An 18,333-nucleotide genomic window follows, 5' to 3' on the forward strand; every position below is an offset into this window, starting at 1 on the left:
CCTAAAGCTCCTTGATGGACACCAATGAACTAAGTGTCAAGGCTAAGTATGGGATAGAGCTGAAGCTCCCTGCTGACTGTGGTGAAATGAACCTGCTTCCTCTCTCAAACTGAACTCGCATCAGAGGGGTGGCCACTAGGCTGAACTAGAGAGAGGATCTGGAACTGGTTGTGGAACAGTATTCTACCCAAGGGGGTTTGGCACAGTGAGCAATGTGGAGGAACTAGAACGAATGGTGTATCTCACTCTTTTATAAATCATTTGCAAGCCGTTGTGTGGAGTGTGGTGTCCAATTAGTGTTAATTATTGAATGGAATGTGAAAAGAATGTCTGAGTTCCTCCAGCTCCTGTATTCTTTAATCCTCTTCCATAAGAGGAGGAGGGTCATGGCTTAGGGGTTAATCTATTCCCGACCCAATATTTCTTTACGTGCATAAACCAATTTTGTTTTGTTTCCTAGCATTCTGAAAAATATCGCAGACTGTTTGAGCCCACAGCAGTGGCACGGCCAGATCAAGAACACACAACAGGCTTTTGAGATTCTTGATATCTAGTGGTTGATGGACATGAGCGGGGACTTTACAGAAGGTAAGAGCAATCCAGGCAGGAGTACCCCAAACCCACTCTCATACAGCCAAATTATCAGATTAAACTATTCTGTCAGTTCCTTGTAACTCCTCATGCCCCGAGACAGTTGCCTAATGCCCACAGGGTCCATCTGAAGAACAGAGGTCATCCATTCCTAAGCTTTCATCAATAGCACTGTGAAAGCAGCCAGTCTGGTAGGATGGGGTATGCAGAATCATCCCAACTCTCTCGCTCCATGGATCATGTTTTGTATAGTTGTGCCTCCAACAGTGGAACTGTTGGAAATGGGAATGCCCGAAGGCGCAGTAGGGAGTCTAGGGGGAAAGATAGCGATCCTCGGAACGTGGCACAGTGATGCACTCTTCATTTCATCCACTGATCTGGGTGAAAGCATTCTGGGTACTGCCTACAAAGGTTTATGCCAGTGTCAGAACACTGGATGAGAAAAGAAGACTGCAGTTATATCCAGGTGCAATGCAGGAATGTGCTTGCATCTGGCAGATGTCCATTCATGGGAACAGATGATAGTTAGGATGTTCCAGTAGAACATAAAAAGCACAGCTCAGTCCTTATGCACAAAATTAGCTACATCTCAGAGGTATTTCTCTGAACCAGATCATGATTCTAAATTGTATGTTAGCTTTAATGATCCTGGTTATCAGATAAACCTAGAGGGTAGAACCTTTGTACTCAAGAAAAATGCAGGTTTGGGAAATATTTGATTGAGTCTTTGAAATAGTGGGGATAAATAGGTTTTGCAGTGTGTTACATAATCATATACATTGAGTGTCAGGAGAATTTGCTTCTGTTTGCTTTGTCTTGGGTCTATCTAGTGATTATTAGTAGAGAATACATGATAGTACAATATCTACAGAAGAAGCTCTGGTCTTAATGATGAGTGTTTATTGCAGTAAGACGTAATTACTGGGGCACTAAGGAACTGGTACTTTTGCTCTCTCAGATGTGTATGCTTTAACACCTACAGTAGAACACTCTCTAAATACAGACAAAAATATCTATATTTAGCAATACTTTAAAAGTATTTAATTGGCTGTAAAGTGCTGTAGAGCATTGGGCCTAAATAAAAATGTTATCTACTCCCAAACCTTTTACATGTCCAAGCACCACCATGTTCAATTTCCTGTCCAAGCCTCTCAGTGCCCTGACTAGGACATATATCACTGTTCATCCTAATCTCTAAATCAGTATCTGGGAGTTCCCTACCCAACAGTAACATTACATGAACTGCAGCAATGTATTAGAAAAACCTGTGGTAAGGTTTGGCTTTGCCAACGACACCCATATCCAAATAATTGACTTATGCCAATAGCAAAACCATTGAGAAAATGAACAGTGCACTTAATGTTATTTCTAGAGGGATGGATTGGATGACAGGGAAATTATGCTAAACCTGTATTAGACTTTGATTAGACAATTCATTGAGCATTGTCTGCAGTTCTGGTGGTCATACTATAAAAGTAGCGCAGAGGCACTGGAGAGGATGCAGTAAAGATGTACTGGGGTCATACCAGAAATGAGTGGGTATATATCGGGAAAGCATTGTCAGAGAGTCTCTCATCTTGAAAAGATAAAGTTTAGAAGGAACCTGGTGAAGCTGTTTAAAATGACGGGATTTTAGTAGTGGATACAGACAGACAATTTCAGACTAGAGGCCTTCAATATAAAATAATTACCAAGATATCCAGTAGAGATTTCAGAAGAAACTTCGAGTGGCAAAAATGTGGAACCTGCTGGATTTTTAAAGCAAGTATCACTGCCTTTAAGGGAAAGCTAGACAAATGAGGGAGAAGGGAGTGGATTTACGATGATAGATTTAAATGAGGAAGCTCAAGTGGAACATAACTAGTTGGGCTGAGTGGCCTGTATCTATAACCCTGTAAAATGTGGTATGTTCTATTTATGCATATATGAATAACAAGAATCTAACTGCAGGATTAGTTCATGTCCTGGTCAATGCCTTCTTTTTGTAACAGAGGTGTATGAAACGGACGGTTCTGGAGCAATTCTATGGAGAGAGAAACCAAGCTAACCTTTCGAGTCTGGAATGACACTTTCTCAGAACAGCATCTCCAGTACTTTGCTTTTATTTCAAGTGTATAAAATTTATTTTTTTGACTATTAGCAAAGACTAACTGTGACAATTATATTCTCGCCCAAATCAGGAAAGTGTGGGATGCCCGTGAGTGTGTACTGTGGGAGGATACGGAATAATGAAACACCACTCACCCTTATTCGCAGCAACAGTGTGGATTCTAATCTCCATTTACAGACAGGAGGCTGGCTCTCCAAAGGCAAAGGTAAAGATTGTTATGTTTGTGGGTCAGGGCCATGCTGCTGGTTAGATGCACTCCTTCACCACTGCTGATCCAGGTTTAATGCAGCCCTTGAGGCAATGGTCTGTTTTGTCTGGAATACAAGAACATTTGAAAGAAAAGTCAGCTATTTAGTCCCTTACCTGTACCGCCATTAGATCATAGCTGATCTGGAGCGCAACGTTAAACTCCCTCCCTCTCTTGCCAGCCTAATCTCACAGCCATTCTGGTGAGTATGATCTTCATAAACTCGGATATTCCTAGCCAACACAGGCCTATGAAAGAAGGAATTCCAGATTTCTGTTGTCTGTTAAGTTCCAGGTTACCTACCCACTTTGCTGGCGGGAGAAGTCATGTACAAAGCAAGAGTCAGCTGGGGAGAGAAGGCAATGCATTCCACATGATCAGTTAAAAACAGCACTGCATTTATATAGCGCCTTTAACAGAATGAAACCTTCCAAGTCTCCTGGATGGTAAAACATTATCTGACGCCAACTTGCAATATTTGACACATTTGATCAAAGGGACAGGCTCTAAGAAGTGTTTTAAAGCAGGAAAATGAAATAGAGAGTCAGATGGGTATAGGGAGGGTAGGCTAGGAGCATGGCGATCATTAGTGAAACAATTAAAATTGGGCACGTTCAAGAGGCAGGTAAGTGAAGAATCAGAATCTCACAAATTGACTTCTTATCATCTCCCACTTCTAATTCTCTTGCCAATGATCATAAACCTGCGTTGTTATTGACTCTGTTGCTCGTGAACATGCTTCTCCTGATCTACTCTATGAAAACCCTTCATAATTTTGAATGCCAGAAAAATATTTCAGGTTAGATGATATTGTTCTCGCTTCACGATGCTGCCTCACCTGCCAAGTGTTTCTAGCGTTTTATTTTCCATATGAAAGCTGATGGGAATTGTTTGCACTGTTTACTGATGTGACTTTTGTTCTTTAAGAGCAGAGCGTGCTCTGGACTCCATTAACCCTCGTGTTTTCTGCAGCCATTCTTCGGTCCAGTCTGAACTTGCCCCTGAAGAAAACCTGTTTTGTAAAGAACACCGAGGGAGGTCAGCAGTCCGTGGGTGGCTGGCTTTTGGACAGTAATAATTTCTATCGCTTGCCCGATGGCAACAGATCACAGGCTGCTTCTCGTGTTCACGGCTATAGTGTGAAGCTTGACTGGGCTGAGGCAGAGACTGACGGTGACCATCCCTCCCTCGATACACTTCAACTTAAAAACAAACTCAAACGACGAATGTCAGAAATCCTGCCGCAAAAGAGTAAGTTCCATCTGCAAATGTTGGCATTTCTCTTTCCTCTTTTCTGTCCTCTGCTGCTTCTGTCCTTCCTTGTTCTTTCCCTTGGGTTTTCTTCTCAGTCTCAATTTTCTTCTCCACTTCATCTCTCAGCTCACTACCACTCTCTCCTCACCCCCTCTGTCCTGTTTTTCACTCCCTTTGCTCCCTCACTTTGTTTCTCTTTTTGATCTTCCTGCCCTCATTATAAATTTCTATCTCTTTGTTCGCTGCCCCTTTCTTCTCCCCCTCTCCCTCGCTGCTCACTGTCACTGGCTCTTGTTTATCTTACCCCACATGTTGCACTTTTTCTTCAGTTCTTCTTTTCCACTGACCGTTTTTCACCCTCCTGTCATTTCTTTTCTCCCCTCCTTTTTTTCCTCATTCCTTTTCTCTTTCCTCCTTTTCTTCACTTCCTTTCTGTCTCTTCTCCTTCGCTTTCTTGCTTTTCTACATTTATCTTTCCTCCCCTCGCCATTCCTTTTTTTCCAGTATCTCTTTTCCTTTTGCCACCTTAATTTCCTTTTCCCTTTTTTCCTTGACGCTCCTCTGTACTGTGGTTCTTGTCTTGTTTCCCTCTATCCCTTCAATTCTGCTCTCATAATGTTAACACACAAGGCACAGAACAATTTCTACATAATTGTAAATGATCACAATGTGCTTTGAGTGCCTGTAAGAACCAATATGGCCCATGGCCAAGACTGTTAGTACCTGCTGGAGCATCACATCATGTTACACAATGGGACCTGTGTTTCACGGACCGAAGGTGTTCAATTATGCAAAATAATGTCCAACTTATCAGGCTTCCTAAACCACACTTTTGTAATGAGGGAGAGAGAAATAAGTGCAAGTGGGACAACATTCTGTCTTGGATCTTTATTTCCTGTGTTGGCTCAGGCACTGTGTCAAACAGACTGCCTTTTCTCAAAATGTTCAACTAATTCTCCAGTTTAGCACTCTATCTGAATGCAGTCCAAGGTTTTTTTCTATCAATATTGAAGTCTTGTACCTAGTATTTTAAAAAATTAATTCATATGACATGGGCCCTTACTGGCTGGGCTAGCATTCATTGCATGCCCCTTGTTGCCTTTGGTGGTGAGCTACTTCCTTGAAATCCTGTAGACCACGCTGTAGGTAGACCCACAATGCCCTTAGGGAGGGTAATTCCAGGATTGTGACTCTCAAGAAACAATAATATATTTCCAATTTGGGATGGTGAATGGATTAGAGGGGAACTTGCAGGTCATGGTTTTTCATGTATCTACTGCCCCTGTCCTTCTAGATGGAAGTGGTTGTGAGTTTGGAAGATGCTGTTTAATGTTTGTTGGTGAAATTTTGTGGTTCATCTTGTAGATAGTACACACTGCTGCTTGCGGAATGTCAGTGATGGAAGGAGTGGATGTTTGCTGATTCCAGTCAAGGAGGCTGCTTTGTTCAGGATGGTGTGAGGCTTCTTGACTGTTGTTGGAGCTTCACCCATCCAGGCAAATGGGAGTATTCCATCACACTCCTGACTTGTGCCTTGTAGGTGATGGCCAGGCTTTGGGCAGTCAGGAGGTGAGGTACTCACTGCAACATTCCTAGCCTCTGAACTGCTCTTGTAGCCACAGTATTTATATGGTTATTGCAGGATAGTGGAGGATTCACAGTGATGGTAACACCATTGAACATCAAAGAGCAGTGTTTAGATTGTCTCTTATCGAAGATAATCGATACCACCTTATTGATGATGGTCATTTGTGTGGTGCAAATGTTACTTGCCACTTATCCAGGCTTGGGAGCATATTGTCTAGATCTGTATTTGATCATGGACTGCATCAGCATCTGAAGAGTTGCAACTGGTGCTGAATATCGTGTGATCATTGACAAACATCCTGACTTTTGACCTTATGATGGAGGGAAGGTCATTGATGAAGCAGCTGAAGATGGTTGGGCCTAAAATGCTACCCTGAGGAATTCTTGCAGAATTGCTGGGGATCTCTGGAGGAGGCAGAGATGGATCGTCCATTCTATCATCATCAAGGGTGGGATGTTTGTGGAGCCTCCCTCCGGTAAGGAAGTAACCTTCATCTCAGCTTTTTTGTCCACGTTTGAACCAAGGCTGTAAGATGCTCAGGACAGCACATAGGGGAGGCGGTGGCCTTAGTGGTATTATCGCTGGTCTGTTAACCCAGAGACCTGGCTAACATTCTGGAGACCCGGGTTCAAATCCTGCCATGGCAGATGGTGGAATTTGAATTCAATAAATATCTGGAATTAAGGATCTAATGATGACCATGAATCCATTGTCGATTGTTGGAAAAACCCATCTGGTTCATTAATGTCCTTTAGGGAAGGAAACTGCCATCCTTACCTGGTCTGGCCTACATGTGACTCTAGACCCACAGCAATGTGGTTGACTCTTAACTGCCCTCTGGGCAATTAGGGATGGGAATAAATGCTGCCTAGCCAGCGACACCCTCATCCCGTAAATGAATTAAAAAAAAGGCTGAGTGGCCCAGGCAGAACCTGAACTGAGTGTCAGTGAAAACATTGTTGCTGATCAAGTGCTGCTTGGTTGCAGTGTTGATGGTATCTTCCATCAGTTTACTTGGCACTTCTGACTGAAGATTGATGTGAATGCTTATCTTTTGCACTGATGTACTGGACTTCCCCCATTATTGAGGATGGGGATATTTGTAGGGTCTTATCCTCCAGGGACTGTTTGACCTAGGGTTGGAATCTTGCAGCAATTCACCTCCTGATTCCCCAAAGCCTGTCCACTATTGACAAGGCACAAGTCAGGAGTCTGATGGATTTCTTCCCATTTAGTTGAATGAATGCAGCTCCGACAACACTCAAGAAGCTTGGCACCATCCAGGATAAAGCTTACTTGATTGGCGCCACATCTATAAGATGCACTGCCACAACTCGCCAAGGCTCCTTAGACAACAGCTTCCAAATCCATGAGCTGATGTGGAAATATATCGATGCTCTTTCACCGTTGCAGGGTCAAAGCCCCTACCTCCCCAACAGCACTGTTGGTTTACCTACACCACGTGGATTGCTGAGGTTCAAAATGTTAGGTCACCATTTCATTCTCAAAGGCAAATAAACTCTGGTCAGCAAAGCCCATATCCTGAACAAATTTTTAAAATATTTTCAAAAAGTTTTTATAAAAGTATTTTAGGTAGTGCAAATCATTGATAGAAGTAATTATTTTTATGAAGAGGAGAAAAAGACGGTTACTGTTATTTGTGGGAACTTGCTGTATTTTCTACAAATATACAACTTTGGCTGTGAAAGAGGTGCATTCAGCAGCCTTTCATCAATGCAAGTTCTATCTCTCTCTGTAATTTTCTCTGCCAACTAGATATACATTCTCGTCAATCTCCAACTTTCCTTACCAAGTACCCTCAACATTTTGCACTATGTAAAGGTGTAACACATTTGTGAGTCTATCTTTAAAAGGAGTTTCTTTTCGGAATCTTTTCAGAGTTGTTGAAGTTAATTGAAGGGTGGTTGGTTTGGGGGCAGAAGTCTTGGGAAGTGGCCACGTTGATTTCAGCAGAGAGGGTGTATTTAATTTCTCTGTCCATTTACCAGAACCTGCATTGCTTCCCTCACAAACCCTCCCTGAATACAACTGGAACGTGATGCTGGTGCTTGCTTTGCTTTTTGACTTTCTTTGCTTGCTGCATAAGTACTTTTATGGGAAAGTAGCACAGCCTCCTTAGCAAAGTGTGACCTTAAATTCTTCTCAGGACCTTAACGCTCCAGCAACTGCCAGCCATGGCCCAAGGCCACATTGGCTACTGTAAGTGGCTGAAGTCATTGGCCTCCAGTCAAGCATTTCCCATTCTGGTGCTATGGAATGGGACTAGGTCATTGGATGGCTGTTTGCTGCAGGGTGCAGCACCTTTTTAGATTTTATTGTCACGTATATCAAAGTACAGTGAAAAGCTTTGTTTATGAGCAGTACAGGCAGATCATCGTAAACAAGGTTGTACAGATCAAAAAGACTTAGACAGAGGCATACAGGTTACATTGCACAGGGCGTGCGCTGGGTGAGATCAACATTAGCAAGATCAGCATTATTTGAGGGGAGAAAGTCCATTCAACCACTGGTTAGGAAGTTCGAGTCCTGATCTGGGTACTTGAGCAGGGAATCTCAGACATCTCTCCTGGGGCATATTGCAGGAGAGATGTGCCAGTAGAGGCACTGTCTTTGAAATGGGATGTTTGACTGTGGCTCAGTCTGCCCTCCCAGGTGGAAATGATCCCACTACAAAGCAAAGAAGTTTGCCCTTGTGTCCTCTATGGTACACTGCTGGTCAGAAATTGGCAGGAAACAAATGGCAGAATTGGGATGTTACAGCAGAAGTTAAACATGGGGAGACCAGCACAGGATTTTGAGACATATGACACCTTTCAATAAGGCAGTCTGGGGAACACGGATTTAAGTTGTGGGTAAGAGATACTGGGGAAATATGAGAGAATATTTTTATGCAGTGAGTGTGTAAATGACATGATACCCTCTCGCCACGGTGATGGGGAAAGCAGGACAGGTCACAAGAGAATAACCAAACAAGATTTCACACTGAGACACATAAATAAGATATTTGTTTAGTGCAGTAGAGAAGTTTAAATCTGTGTTTAAAAGGAGAGAGGTGGGTGGAAGGTTTTGAAAGGGAATACTGGAACCTAGGTCCTTGGCAGCTGATGACATGCCCACCAATGGGACAATACGGTGGCTCAGCAGTTAGCACTGCTGCCTCACAGTGACAAGGATTTGATTCCAGCCTCAGGCGACTGCCTGTGTGGAGTTTGTACATGCTCCCCATGTTTGCGTGGGTATATTTCGGGTGCTCCAGTTTCCTCCCACAGTTCAAAGATGTGCAGGTTAGCTGGATTGGATGTGCTAAATTGCCCACAGTGTCCAAGGGTGTGTAGGCTAGGTGGGTTAGCCATGGTAAATGCAGGGTTACAGGGATGGGGTTGGTCTGGGTGGGATGCTCTTTGGAGGGTTGGTGTGGATTCAATGCGCAGAATGGCCTGCTCCCACACTATGAGGATTCAAGTCTATGATTCTGTGAATGATGGAAGGGTTAAATATTCATGATTAATGTTGTACAATATTAAGAGGCTGTTAGTTTTTCAGGATGATTTAGCCAATTGAAAATTTTAATGGTTAATGGCCTCATCTTACAAAGAGGTGTGGAAAAACAGCTTAAATTTCCACAATATTCCAGAGCAGCACAGATAAGAGTCATATGAGCTCTTCCTTTGGAAGCTGGGAATTAACATCATGTCGAATGATCAGTCTTGGCATTCTCTCTGTTAGGTCCATTCGAGACTGTACATCCCTTGAAGCCCCCTCTCTCCCGGTCTGCCTCACAGCGAGTCCTGAATGCCACACGACCCATCCCACCTATCGAGGCGAAGGCCAACTCTCAAGCTAAGGAGGCCTACGAAAAGGATCTTTCCTCAAATGATAAGAATGAAGAAGCTCCTGTTGGCAAGTTCCCAGGATGTTCACCTATGGAAGCTGGAGAGGGGCATGCTGTATCTGTAACAATTCCTGAAGAGGTAATTGGAATTAGATTCCAGTCGATAGTCACTGCCAGGTATTCATTATTTGTATATACGCCATCCTGAGCCCCTCACTTGAATTGCTGTCCTGTTGTCTGGGTGTCCATTAGTCTCTGTTCTTTTCCCAGGTTAAGATCTCCCTTCAGCAACTGCGGAGCAGCGCTGAGAAGAAGCGGAAATTGCTGGGTGCCAGTTTATCTCAGTCATCTTTTAAGTTGCCAAGTTCCGATGAGATCAACTTCCAGCCGCTACCTTTCAGACCTCTGCAGCTGGACAACAGGACACGAAGCCTTCATGCCATTGTGTAAGAGACAGGGGACCAACTGTCTGCATATTAATTTCATTTAGGGCTTCCTGTTGCTCTGTGTATTGTGCGTGGGTGTCCTGTCCCTACACCAATGTTCAGCTGTAAACTTGATGTGAATGACTTGCAAACTGTCCCAAATCATTTTTTACATTTCCTTTCTCCCAGTCGATAGTTGTGCTCATGAAGGTGAGGAATACCTTTAGGGAATGGGGTCCCTGCCACAATTCTCTCCCAAAGCAGTGTTCTGGGACTGGATGTGGTTCATAGCTCATACTCAACTGCTGTAATGCAAATGTTGGAGTGACATGTACTTAGGTATATTAGTCATACATAGCTCTGTACTGTTAAGACAGCCACACAACATTAGAGACTTGATGGCATTCAGACTCGGTCGAAGCTGCCAGAGTGGGAAATGCCATTCTACTAGTCCCACTCCCAGGCTTTTCCTATGTCTCCTCCAAATTATTTTCTCAGGTAAGTATTCAATTCCCTTATGAAAGCCAGAATTGAATTTGCCCCCCCCTACACTGTCAGGCAATGCATTCCAAATCCTAACAACTCATTGTTTAAGAAGAGTTTTCCTCAGGTTGCCTTTGATTCCATTGTCAATCGTTTAAATCAGTGTCCTGTCATTCTTGACTGTTCTATCAAGGGGAACAGTTTCTCCCCCAGATTAAAAGAGACCAGGATCAAATTGAATGGGAAAGAGACTTGGATGGACACGCTGTTTGCTCCACCCACTAAAACCTCGCTGAAAAGCAAAATATTGTGGATGCTGGAGGTTTGAAATAAAAACAAAGTGCTAGAGAAACTCAGGTCTGTCAGGGTTTGTGGAAAGAAATGGTTAATATTTTTGAGCCCAATCACTCTTTGGAACTAAAACTTATTTAAGTGCTATCTAACCTGGTACCACTACCTCTGCCTCCTTCCCCAGTGTTGATATGAATCATTCCAAAACTAAATATCTTTAGTCCTCCACCATGTTTTCTTTGTTATGAGGGTGAGTGTATTTACACCACTTTTGCATATTTATGCTTTTTACACACACACATTTGAGTAAAATTCTTGTGTTTGGGAATTGTAAGGACTCCTTTGAAGAGGGAATCAGTCGTCCAAGGATTGAGTTCAGACTCTGAAGACCAGGAGACACAACCTCCAGGTAATATTCCTGACCTTCATTTGCACTTTGACATGAGAACACAGGAGCAGGATATGGTACGACCCCCTGCCATTCAATATGTTCATGATTGATCTTCTACCTCAAGTAAACTTTGCTTCCCTATTCTCATATTGCTTAATTCAAAACTCTTGTGTTAATCCCACCCTGAACGTACTTGTCAAATTTGCAACCACAACCCTCTGAGTGAGAGACTTCCACTGGTGTTTTGCTCCTGTTCCTAACTCCCTAGAACTGCCTCTTCAGCACAAAGCCTGAGAAGGGAAGTAGGCACGCACACATTGAGAGCTCCTCCATGTTTTTTCAGTGGCTAAAGGATCATAATTTGATTTGTCATTTGGGTGTAAAATGACTTTCTGGGCCGGCTGCACATTTTGGGCACATTATGTCATTAGGAAAGAAAAATGGGAAATTTCTCAATTCAGGTATAAATAATCAAAGGAAGGCTTTATGTGACTGAGACATAAACAATCAATTTACCTGTATTGCAAATATTTGTGTCCAGTGCACGTGCCTTTTATAAAATTTGTTCATGGGATGTGGGTATTTCTGGCTAGGGCAGCATTCACCCCAAAATGGACTAGAGGGCAGGTAAAAGTCAACAACATTGCTGTGGGTCTGGAATGACATGTAGGCCAGAGAAGGTTAGGATGGCAGATTTCCTTCCCTAAAGGATATTGATGAACGAGATGGGTTTTTATGACAATTGACAATGGTTACATGGTTGCCTGCTGACTAGTTTTTAAATTGGGGATTTTTAATTGAAATCAAATTTCACAATTTTCCATGGTGGTGTTTGAACACATGACCCAGAACATGTGTTCTACATTACTAGTCCAATGACATTCCCGCTATGTCACTCCCATCCTTAAATGTTTAATATCAAATAAAAGTGAGAAATAATTTTCTGTTCCAAGATTTTGACAGTCTCAGAGGGCAGCCAGGGATTTGCAAATATGTTCAGGACTGGCCAACTTAAATCTGTCTGCCAATTGTTTTCGAGGGGCAACTGAACCATCTTAAACAACACGCCACCTTAACATCCTAAGCAGACCTTGACCAGCTAGTCACTAATAACAAAACCAGGAGACTGGTTACACAGAGTTCGGTGTAGCTCCGTGACATTGTATGCTGTTGCTAAGTCATCAGAGCACACTGTGACTGCCTTATTCACAATATATATTTAATGATCTGGATGAGGGAACAAAATGTAACACCTCCAAGTTTGCAGATGATACCAAGTTGGGTGGCAGGGTGAACTGTGACAAGGATGCTGAGATCCTTCAGCGTGATCTCGACAGGTTGGGTGAGTGAACAAATCAATGGCAGATGCAGCATAATTTGGATAAATGTGAAATGCAAAAACAAGAAGGCAGGTTACTACCTGAATGGCTGTAAATTGGGAGAGGGGAGTGTGCAGCAGGACCTGGGTGTCTTTGTGCAGCAGACACTGAAGATAAGTGTGTAGGTGCAGCAGGTGGTAAAGAAGGTAAGTAGAATGTTAGCCTTCATTGTGAGAGGTTTTGAGTACAGGAGCAGGGATGTGTTGTTATACAAGGTCTTGGTGAGACCATATCTGGAATATTGTGTCCAGTTTTGATCTCCTTTTCTGAGGAAGGATGCTCTTACTCTCGAGGGAGTGCAGCAAAGGTTTACCAGGCTGATTCCAGGGATGGATGGGTCTGACATATGAGGAGAGATTGACTAGGTTAGGATTGTTTTCGGTGGAGTTCAGACAAATGAGGGGGGATCTCATAGAGACTTAAAATTCTAACAGGACTAGACAGGGTAGATGCAGGGTGGGTGTGTCCAGAACCAGGGGTCACAGTCTGAGGATTTGTGGTAGGCCATTTAGGACGGAGATGAAACATTTCTTCACTCAGAGTGGTGAGCTTGTGTAATTCATTACCGCAGGAAGTAGTTGATGCCAAAACATTGAATATGTTCAAGAGGCGGCTAGATATAGGACTTGGGGCAAATGGGATCAAAGGTTATGGGGAGAAAGCAGGATTAGGTTATTGAGTAGGACGATCAGCCATGATCGTGATGAATTGCGGAGCAGGCTTGAAGGGCCGAATGGCTACCTCCTGCTTCTATCTTCTATGATTTTGTGTTTATCCTATCATCCCAACTTAAATATTGAAGCGTGTTGGAGTTTGACCCTTTAAGATATTGGCTCAGGAAGAGAAATTATTTTTAATTCCAGTTGCCATTAAAGATGACTGCAGCACACAACTGAAAGAGGCTAAGCAGAGCAGGAACCGAGTGAAATCTGCCCCTATAACTGGAGGAATGGCATTGGGGGAAGACACATGCATTCTTCAATCCACAACCCATCAGGACACTGGTAAGCTCTATATTTATGTCGATAACCAGGCTTTTGCAGTATTGAACAGGTTGGCTTTCCATTTTTACTGCCATATTGGCTGACATTGCATGCCATCTACGTAAAGCACAGAAAGAAATGAACTAGGAGGCGGAATAAACAATTCAGCACCTCAAGCTTACTCCACCATTTACTAAGATCATGGCTGATCTCATTTTGGCCTCAACTCTACTTTTCTGCACATTCTCCATAACTCTTTGATTAAAAAACTGTCTTTTTTCCTCCTTAAATTTAAAATTAGAGGAAACATATTTCCTATGTTGTTTTGTCAATCTTCTTTAGCATCTTATATACCTCAACTCGATCTCCTCTCATTCTTCTAAACTCCAGAGGGGATAGGCCTAAAGCACTCAATCTCTCTTGTTGAACCAAGCCTCTCATCTCTGGAATCAATCTAGTGAATCTCTTCTGAATGCCTATGTCCTTCTTCAAGTAAGGGGACTAAAATTGTGTGCAATACTCTGGATGCTGTCTCATTAATGTGTTGTACAGTTGCAGCAACACTTCCCTACTTTTATATTTTATTCCTTCAGCAAAAAATGCCAAAATTCTGCAGCTTCCTTATTACCTACTATACCTTGTGTGATGGGATAGTTGTGACCATGTGTATAGATCCAACAGATAATCCTCTGGTTGAAAGGCTGGGTGTAAGTATCCCTATCAAACTTTGCTTTCTGAGGTATGTCAGGATGATGCTTAAAGTCTGGTGGAAACTAGGCTAAACCAATGGATATATTTCCTCCTCAACCCTCCAAGTAAGTTGCAGTGTGCCTCCTGCAAAGCAAGAGAAAGTTCCCAGAGAAGGAAGATCGAGTAGTTGCAGGTCATGGAAGCCAGAAGGAACATCTCAATGAGCCTTGTGGGCAGGAGTGTTGAAATGCTTTTCCTGTTTTTCCCAATTTTTATTTTTTCTGTCTGCCTGTGTGTGTGTGTTTGTGTGTGTTTGTGTGTGTGTGTGTGTGTGGTTAGTTTTATAAGGGGATCAGAGTTTTAATTAGTATTTACATATTAATGGTTCATAATTGTTTATAGCACAAACTAAATAGCTAGAATTAATAATATATTTTAATTCTCGTTAAGTACAGAAACCCGGTCTGTGCTTTTGGTCAACCTGGGTCTAAACGTCAGGTAAATTGGAGGATTTTGTGAACTTTCATAAAAGCTTTCAGCGTTGTAATGGCTCTGGGAATAGCTGGGTTTGATTTCTAGCCTGGTACTCCAGTGAGGTGAAACACGGCCATTGTCATTGGTACCTGCATAGACAATGTCAATTCGATCCTTCTTCCATTTCAGATCGTGTCCAGATTTCCTGAAACCTGACACTGGATAGACAACATAGCCTTCTGGACTCCTGCTGTTTGCTGCACAGAACAGGGGCTACCCCTCTCATTAACTAACCTCTCATACTGTCCCCTCACTTTAAAAAAAAACAACTTCCTGAATCATGCTACTCTGATTACTCTGCTCTTTCACCTTGCAGAGCTTGCTTTCATCCACACATTTAAGTACCTCAAACTTGTTAGATAATTCCAGGCTTCTGTTCTACAGTATTCTGCAACAGCTTATCTGCCACACTCTGGTCGCACACTCCATCCCCTTGCTCAGGTGGAATTGGACCTCCCTGTTCTATGGATTGTGATTGTTTTCTGGAACAAAGTGTCCAGATATTTCTCCCTTTCTCTGGTACATTGTAAAGACTTCAATTCAGCCTCCAATTCAAAAATCCTTGAGTTGGAGATCCTGCAATTTTAAACGTTTCCTACAGATATGTTTTCCCTGAATCACCTCTGATTCAGAAGTTTCCACATTCTACAAGTACAGGACAATACTTGTCCTATTAGACAATGGTACGAAATAGATAAATGTAATTCATTAATTTAATCAGTTATGTGACATTAATAGTTATTTTTAACTAAACTCTGGCTGTTTTTACAAATGCTGATTCAACTTACAATGGAAAATTATACCCTCCTAATAATTAAACTGGGAGCTGCATTAGATACCTATATTAAAGATTTACTACTCTCTCAATTACAGAAGAAGAACTATAAATAGGTGTCCTTAAACGGATTGTTTACACAGTGTCTAATGGGAACCACCCAGCACTGATCAGCTTACTAGATTCATAGTGTTGCATTTCCATTTTGTTTTGAAACTGAACATGCAGGCTGGTTCCTAGTAGCTGAACTGGTCCATTCCAAAAGAAGATACACCACCTTCCCCAACTTCACCGAATTCCCACATTAACCAAGCTCCCTAGCTTTCCATTCAAGCAAGCCACACGTTCTAATCCCACATACCAGTGCAAGGTCCATATCCTTGCAGGTCACAATGATTCAGATATGGATTCAGGTACCTTTTTTAGATGATTTGAGAGTTTCTGCCTCCTACCTCACTAAGCAGTGAATCTTACACACAGGCCATCCTTTAGGGGAAAAGGTTTTTTTTAGTATCTCTCTCTAATCCTCCTACCAATCACCTTAAATTTGTACCCTCAGTATTTGATCTCTACACTAGAGGAACAGATCTTTCCTGTCTACTGTCTAGATGCCTCATTATTTTGTCAATTATGTCATCCATAAGCCGCCTCCGTTCTAAGGAAACCAACTCTAGCTAATCCAATCTTTTCTCAGAAATTTTCAAGTCCTGACGACATTCTTTTAAATTCCTCTGCACTCGCTCCAGAGCAATTATGTCCTCCCTCATTGTTCACGGGATCTGATGAAATGATTCTTATGATATTATGATGGTCAAAATGCTGCTTCTTGGGACACTTCCACTGATCTGCAAGAGGTACAGGGTGGCTGGTTCACATATAGAATATCTCTGATGTATTAATTAAAAGTCACAACTTGCAGAAACTACTGAAGGAAAGATAAACTGGTTTTATTCAGGCTTAAAGTGGCTTACTGCAGTGTCGAGAGAGATCTTCTAAGATGGTTGTGGTCTGAAAGCGTCTCTCCATCCTAAGCTGTTGAGGTACCCAGAAAACAATTGCATAATTGGCTAAAAGGAAAATAAACACTGCGGATGCTGGAAATCTGAAACAAAAGCAGAGAATATATTGGAGAAACTCAGCAGGTCTGGCAGCATCTGTGGAGAGAGAAGAAGAGTTAACATTTTGAGTCTGGCATGATGCTTTTCTAGAAAACACAGGTTCTTCAGGATTTTGAAGAATCATCATACTGGCTCTATTTAGCTCCAGTTCATCTGCAAACACCAGCTGTAACCCATAGCTGTGCAAACAAAGTTGACAACGAATATAAAATTATTTGCTTTCAGACTGTGCAACAACACTCGCAAGCCCTTGTTGTAAAACAGTCCTTTTTCATGTCCAGTCCACAATTTAAAAAAACATCAAAATAAAAAGACGTGACCTTGATAACCATTGCTTTCATCGCTGGACCAATAGTGACATAATACTCAATCTCCAAAGTATACAGAAGTCACATCAAAACACTTTGTGGGCATTCACATCAGAGCTCCTTTGCATCTAAACAGAGACTGCCTTTCACTAGGTGTTCTACTTTCAACCCTCAGTATCACCTTCTTGTTTAGGTTAACTGAGAATTTTTTTCTATGGGATCTGCTACATTTCTTGCAATTGTATGGTTCCCATATCTATTGTGTTCTCATAACTGATCGCCATTGTCAAGGTTACAGATGTTTTGCTTCTTTCTCCTGCTCATTGCCCCTGTTGCTTCTTTCTGAGAATTCATTTACCATCACCTTGCTTTGTTCTGCACATCTTTTCTCAGTGATTCAACTCTCTACAACCCTTTGAACGCAGTTCATTTCCTTTTGCTGTGGACTTGTGCTTGTGGTTGTCTACAACACACTTTTTTTCTCCATCTGCATGCATTCTATTGTTGCTCAATGCAATTAACTTTCTCTTGCTGAAAGCTAGCTATGTGGGTAGTCAGTGTTTTCATCTCTCTACTTATGCCTTCATATCCTCTGCTAGCATCTACACCCTGTGATATTATAATCTTGTCCTTTGTCTTTTCCGGTTAAAGTTTTTTTGTAAGTCAGTGTGCTAAATGAAGAGCTCTTCGTTGTGACCTTACTGACTGTAATTTTCAATTTTGTTACTTGTGTTCTCATTTTTTTCATTTTCCCTTCTATATTTCTTCTAGTTCTTGACTGTGATAGCGGTTTGACACTTGCCTTTCACCCATGATTTTTCCTTCTTATTCTCTATCTCCACTGTCACAAGGGAACTGTGAATATTTTTGCCATATATATTCCCCTGCCATGGGAATGTGCCTTGACTGTAACCTATACATCTCATCTTTGAAGAGAGCCCCATTATTCCATTGCCTTTTGCCTGTCAATCTTTGATTACCATTAGGTACACAATGATGAGCATTTTTCTATAGATTTCCCCTTGTCCTTTCCATTTGTCATTTCCATTTTAATAGCATATATTTTGTAAAGAAAGCTAATTTGACTTCTAAATAACAGACACAGACAAAAGTAGTTGCCAGGTGGCTGTGTCAGAGATAGTAGGAACTGCAGATGCTGGAAAATCTGAGACAATAAGGTGTAGAGCTGGATGAACACAGCAGGCCAAGCAGCATCATAGGAGCAGGAAGGCTGACATTTCGGGCCTAGACCCTTCATCAGAAATGGGGGAGGGGAAGGGGGTTCTGAAATAAATAGGGAGAGAGGGGGAGGC

General features: G+C 42.2%; 1 protein-coding gene across 1 annotated transcript in view; it reads left to right on the top strand.

Annotated features, from left to right (window-relative positions):
• Positions 1-4,070: 4,070 nt before the first annotated feature.
• The window catches only part of LOC109910552 (TOG array regulator of axonemal microtubules protein 2), a 52,071-nt gene continuing 37,808 nt past the window's right edge, over positions 4,071-18,333 (top strand). The window contains exons 1-5 of the mRNA XM_048597268.1: positions 4,071-4,199; positions 9,538-9,782; positions 9,914-10,089; positions 11,178-11,251; positions 13,476-13,616. Coding sequence (XP_048453225.1) covers positions 4,175-4,199; positions 9,538-9,782; positions 9,914-10,089; positions 11,178-11,251; positions 13,476-13,616 — 661 coding nt within the window. The 5' untranslated portion in view covers positions 4,071-4,174. The remainder of the gene's footprint in view (positions 4,200-9,537; positions 9,783-9,913; positions 10,090-11,177; positions 11,252-13,475; positions 13,617-18,333) is intronic.

Source organism: Rhincodon typus, chromosome 5 (assembly GCF_021869965.1).
Source record: "Rhincodon typus isolate 14 chromosome 5, sRhiTyp1.1, whole genome shotgun sequence".
NCBI classification, from domain to species: Eukaryota; Metazoa; Chordata; class Chondrichthyes; order Orectolobiformes; family Rhincodontidae; genus Rhincodon; species Rhincodon typus.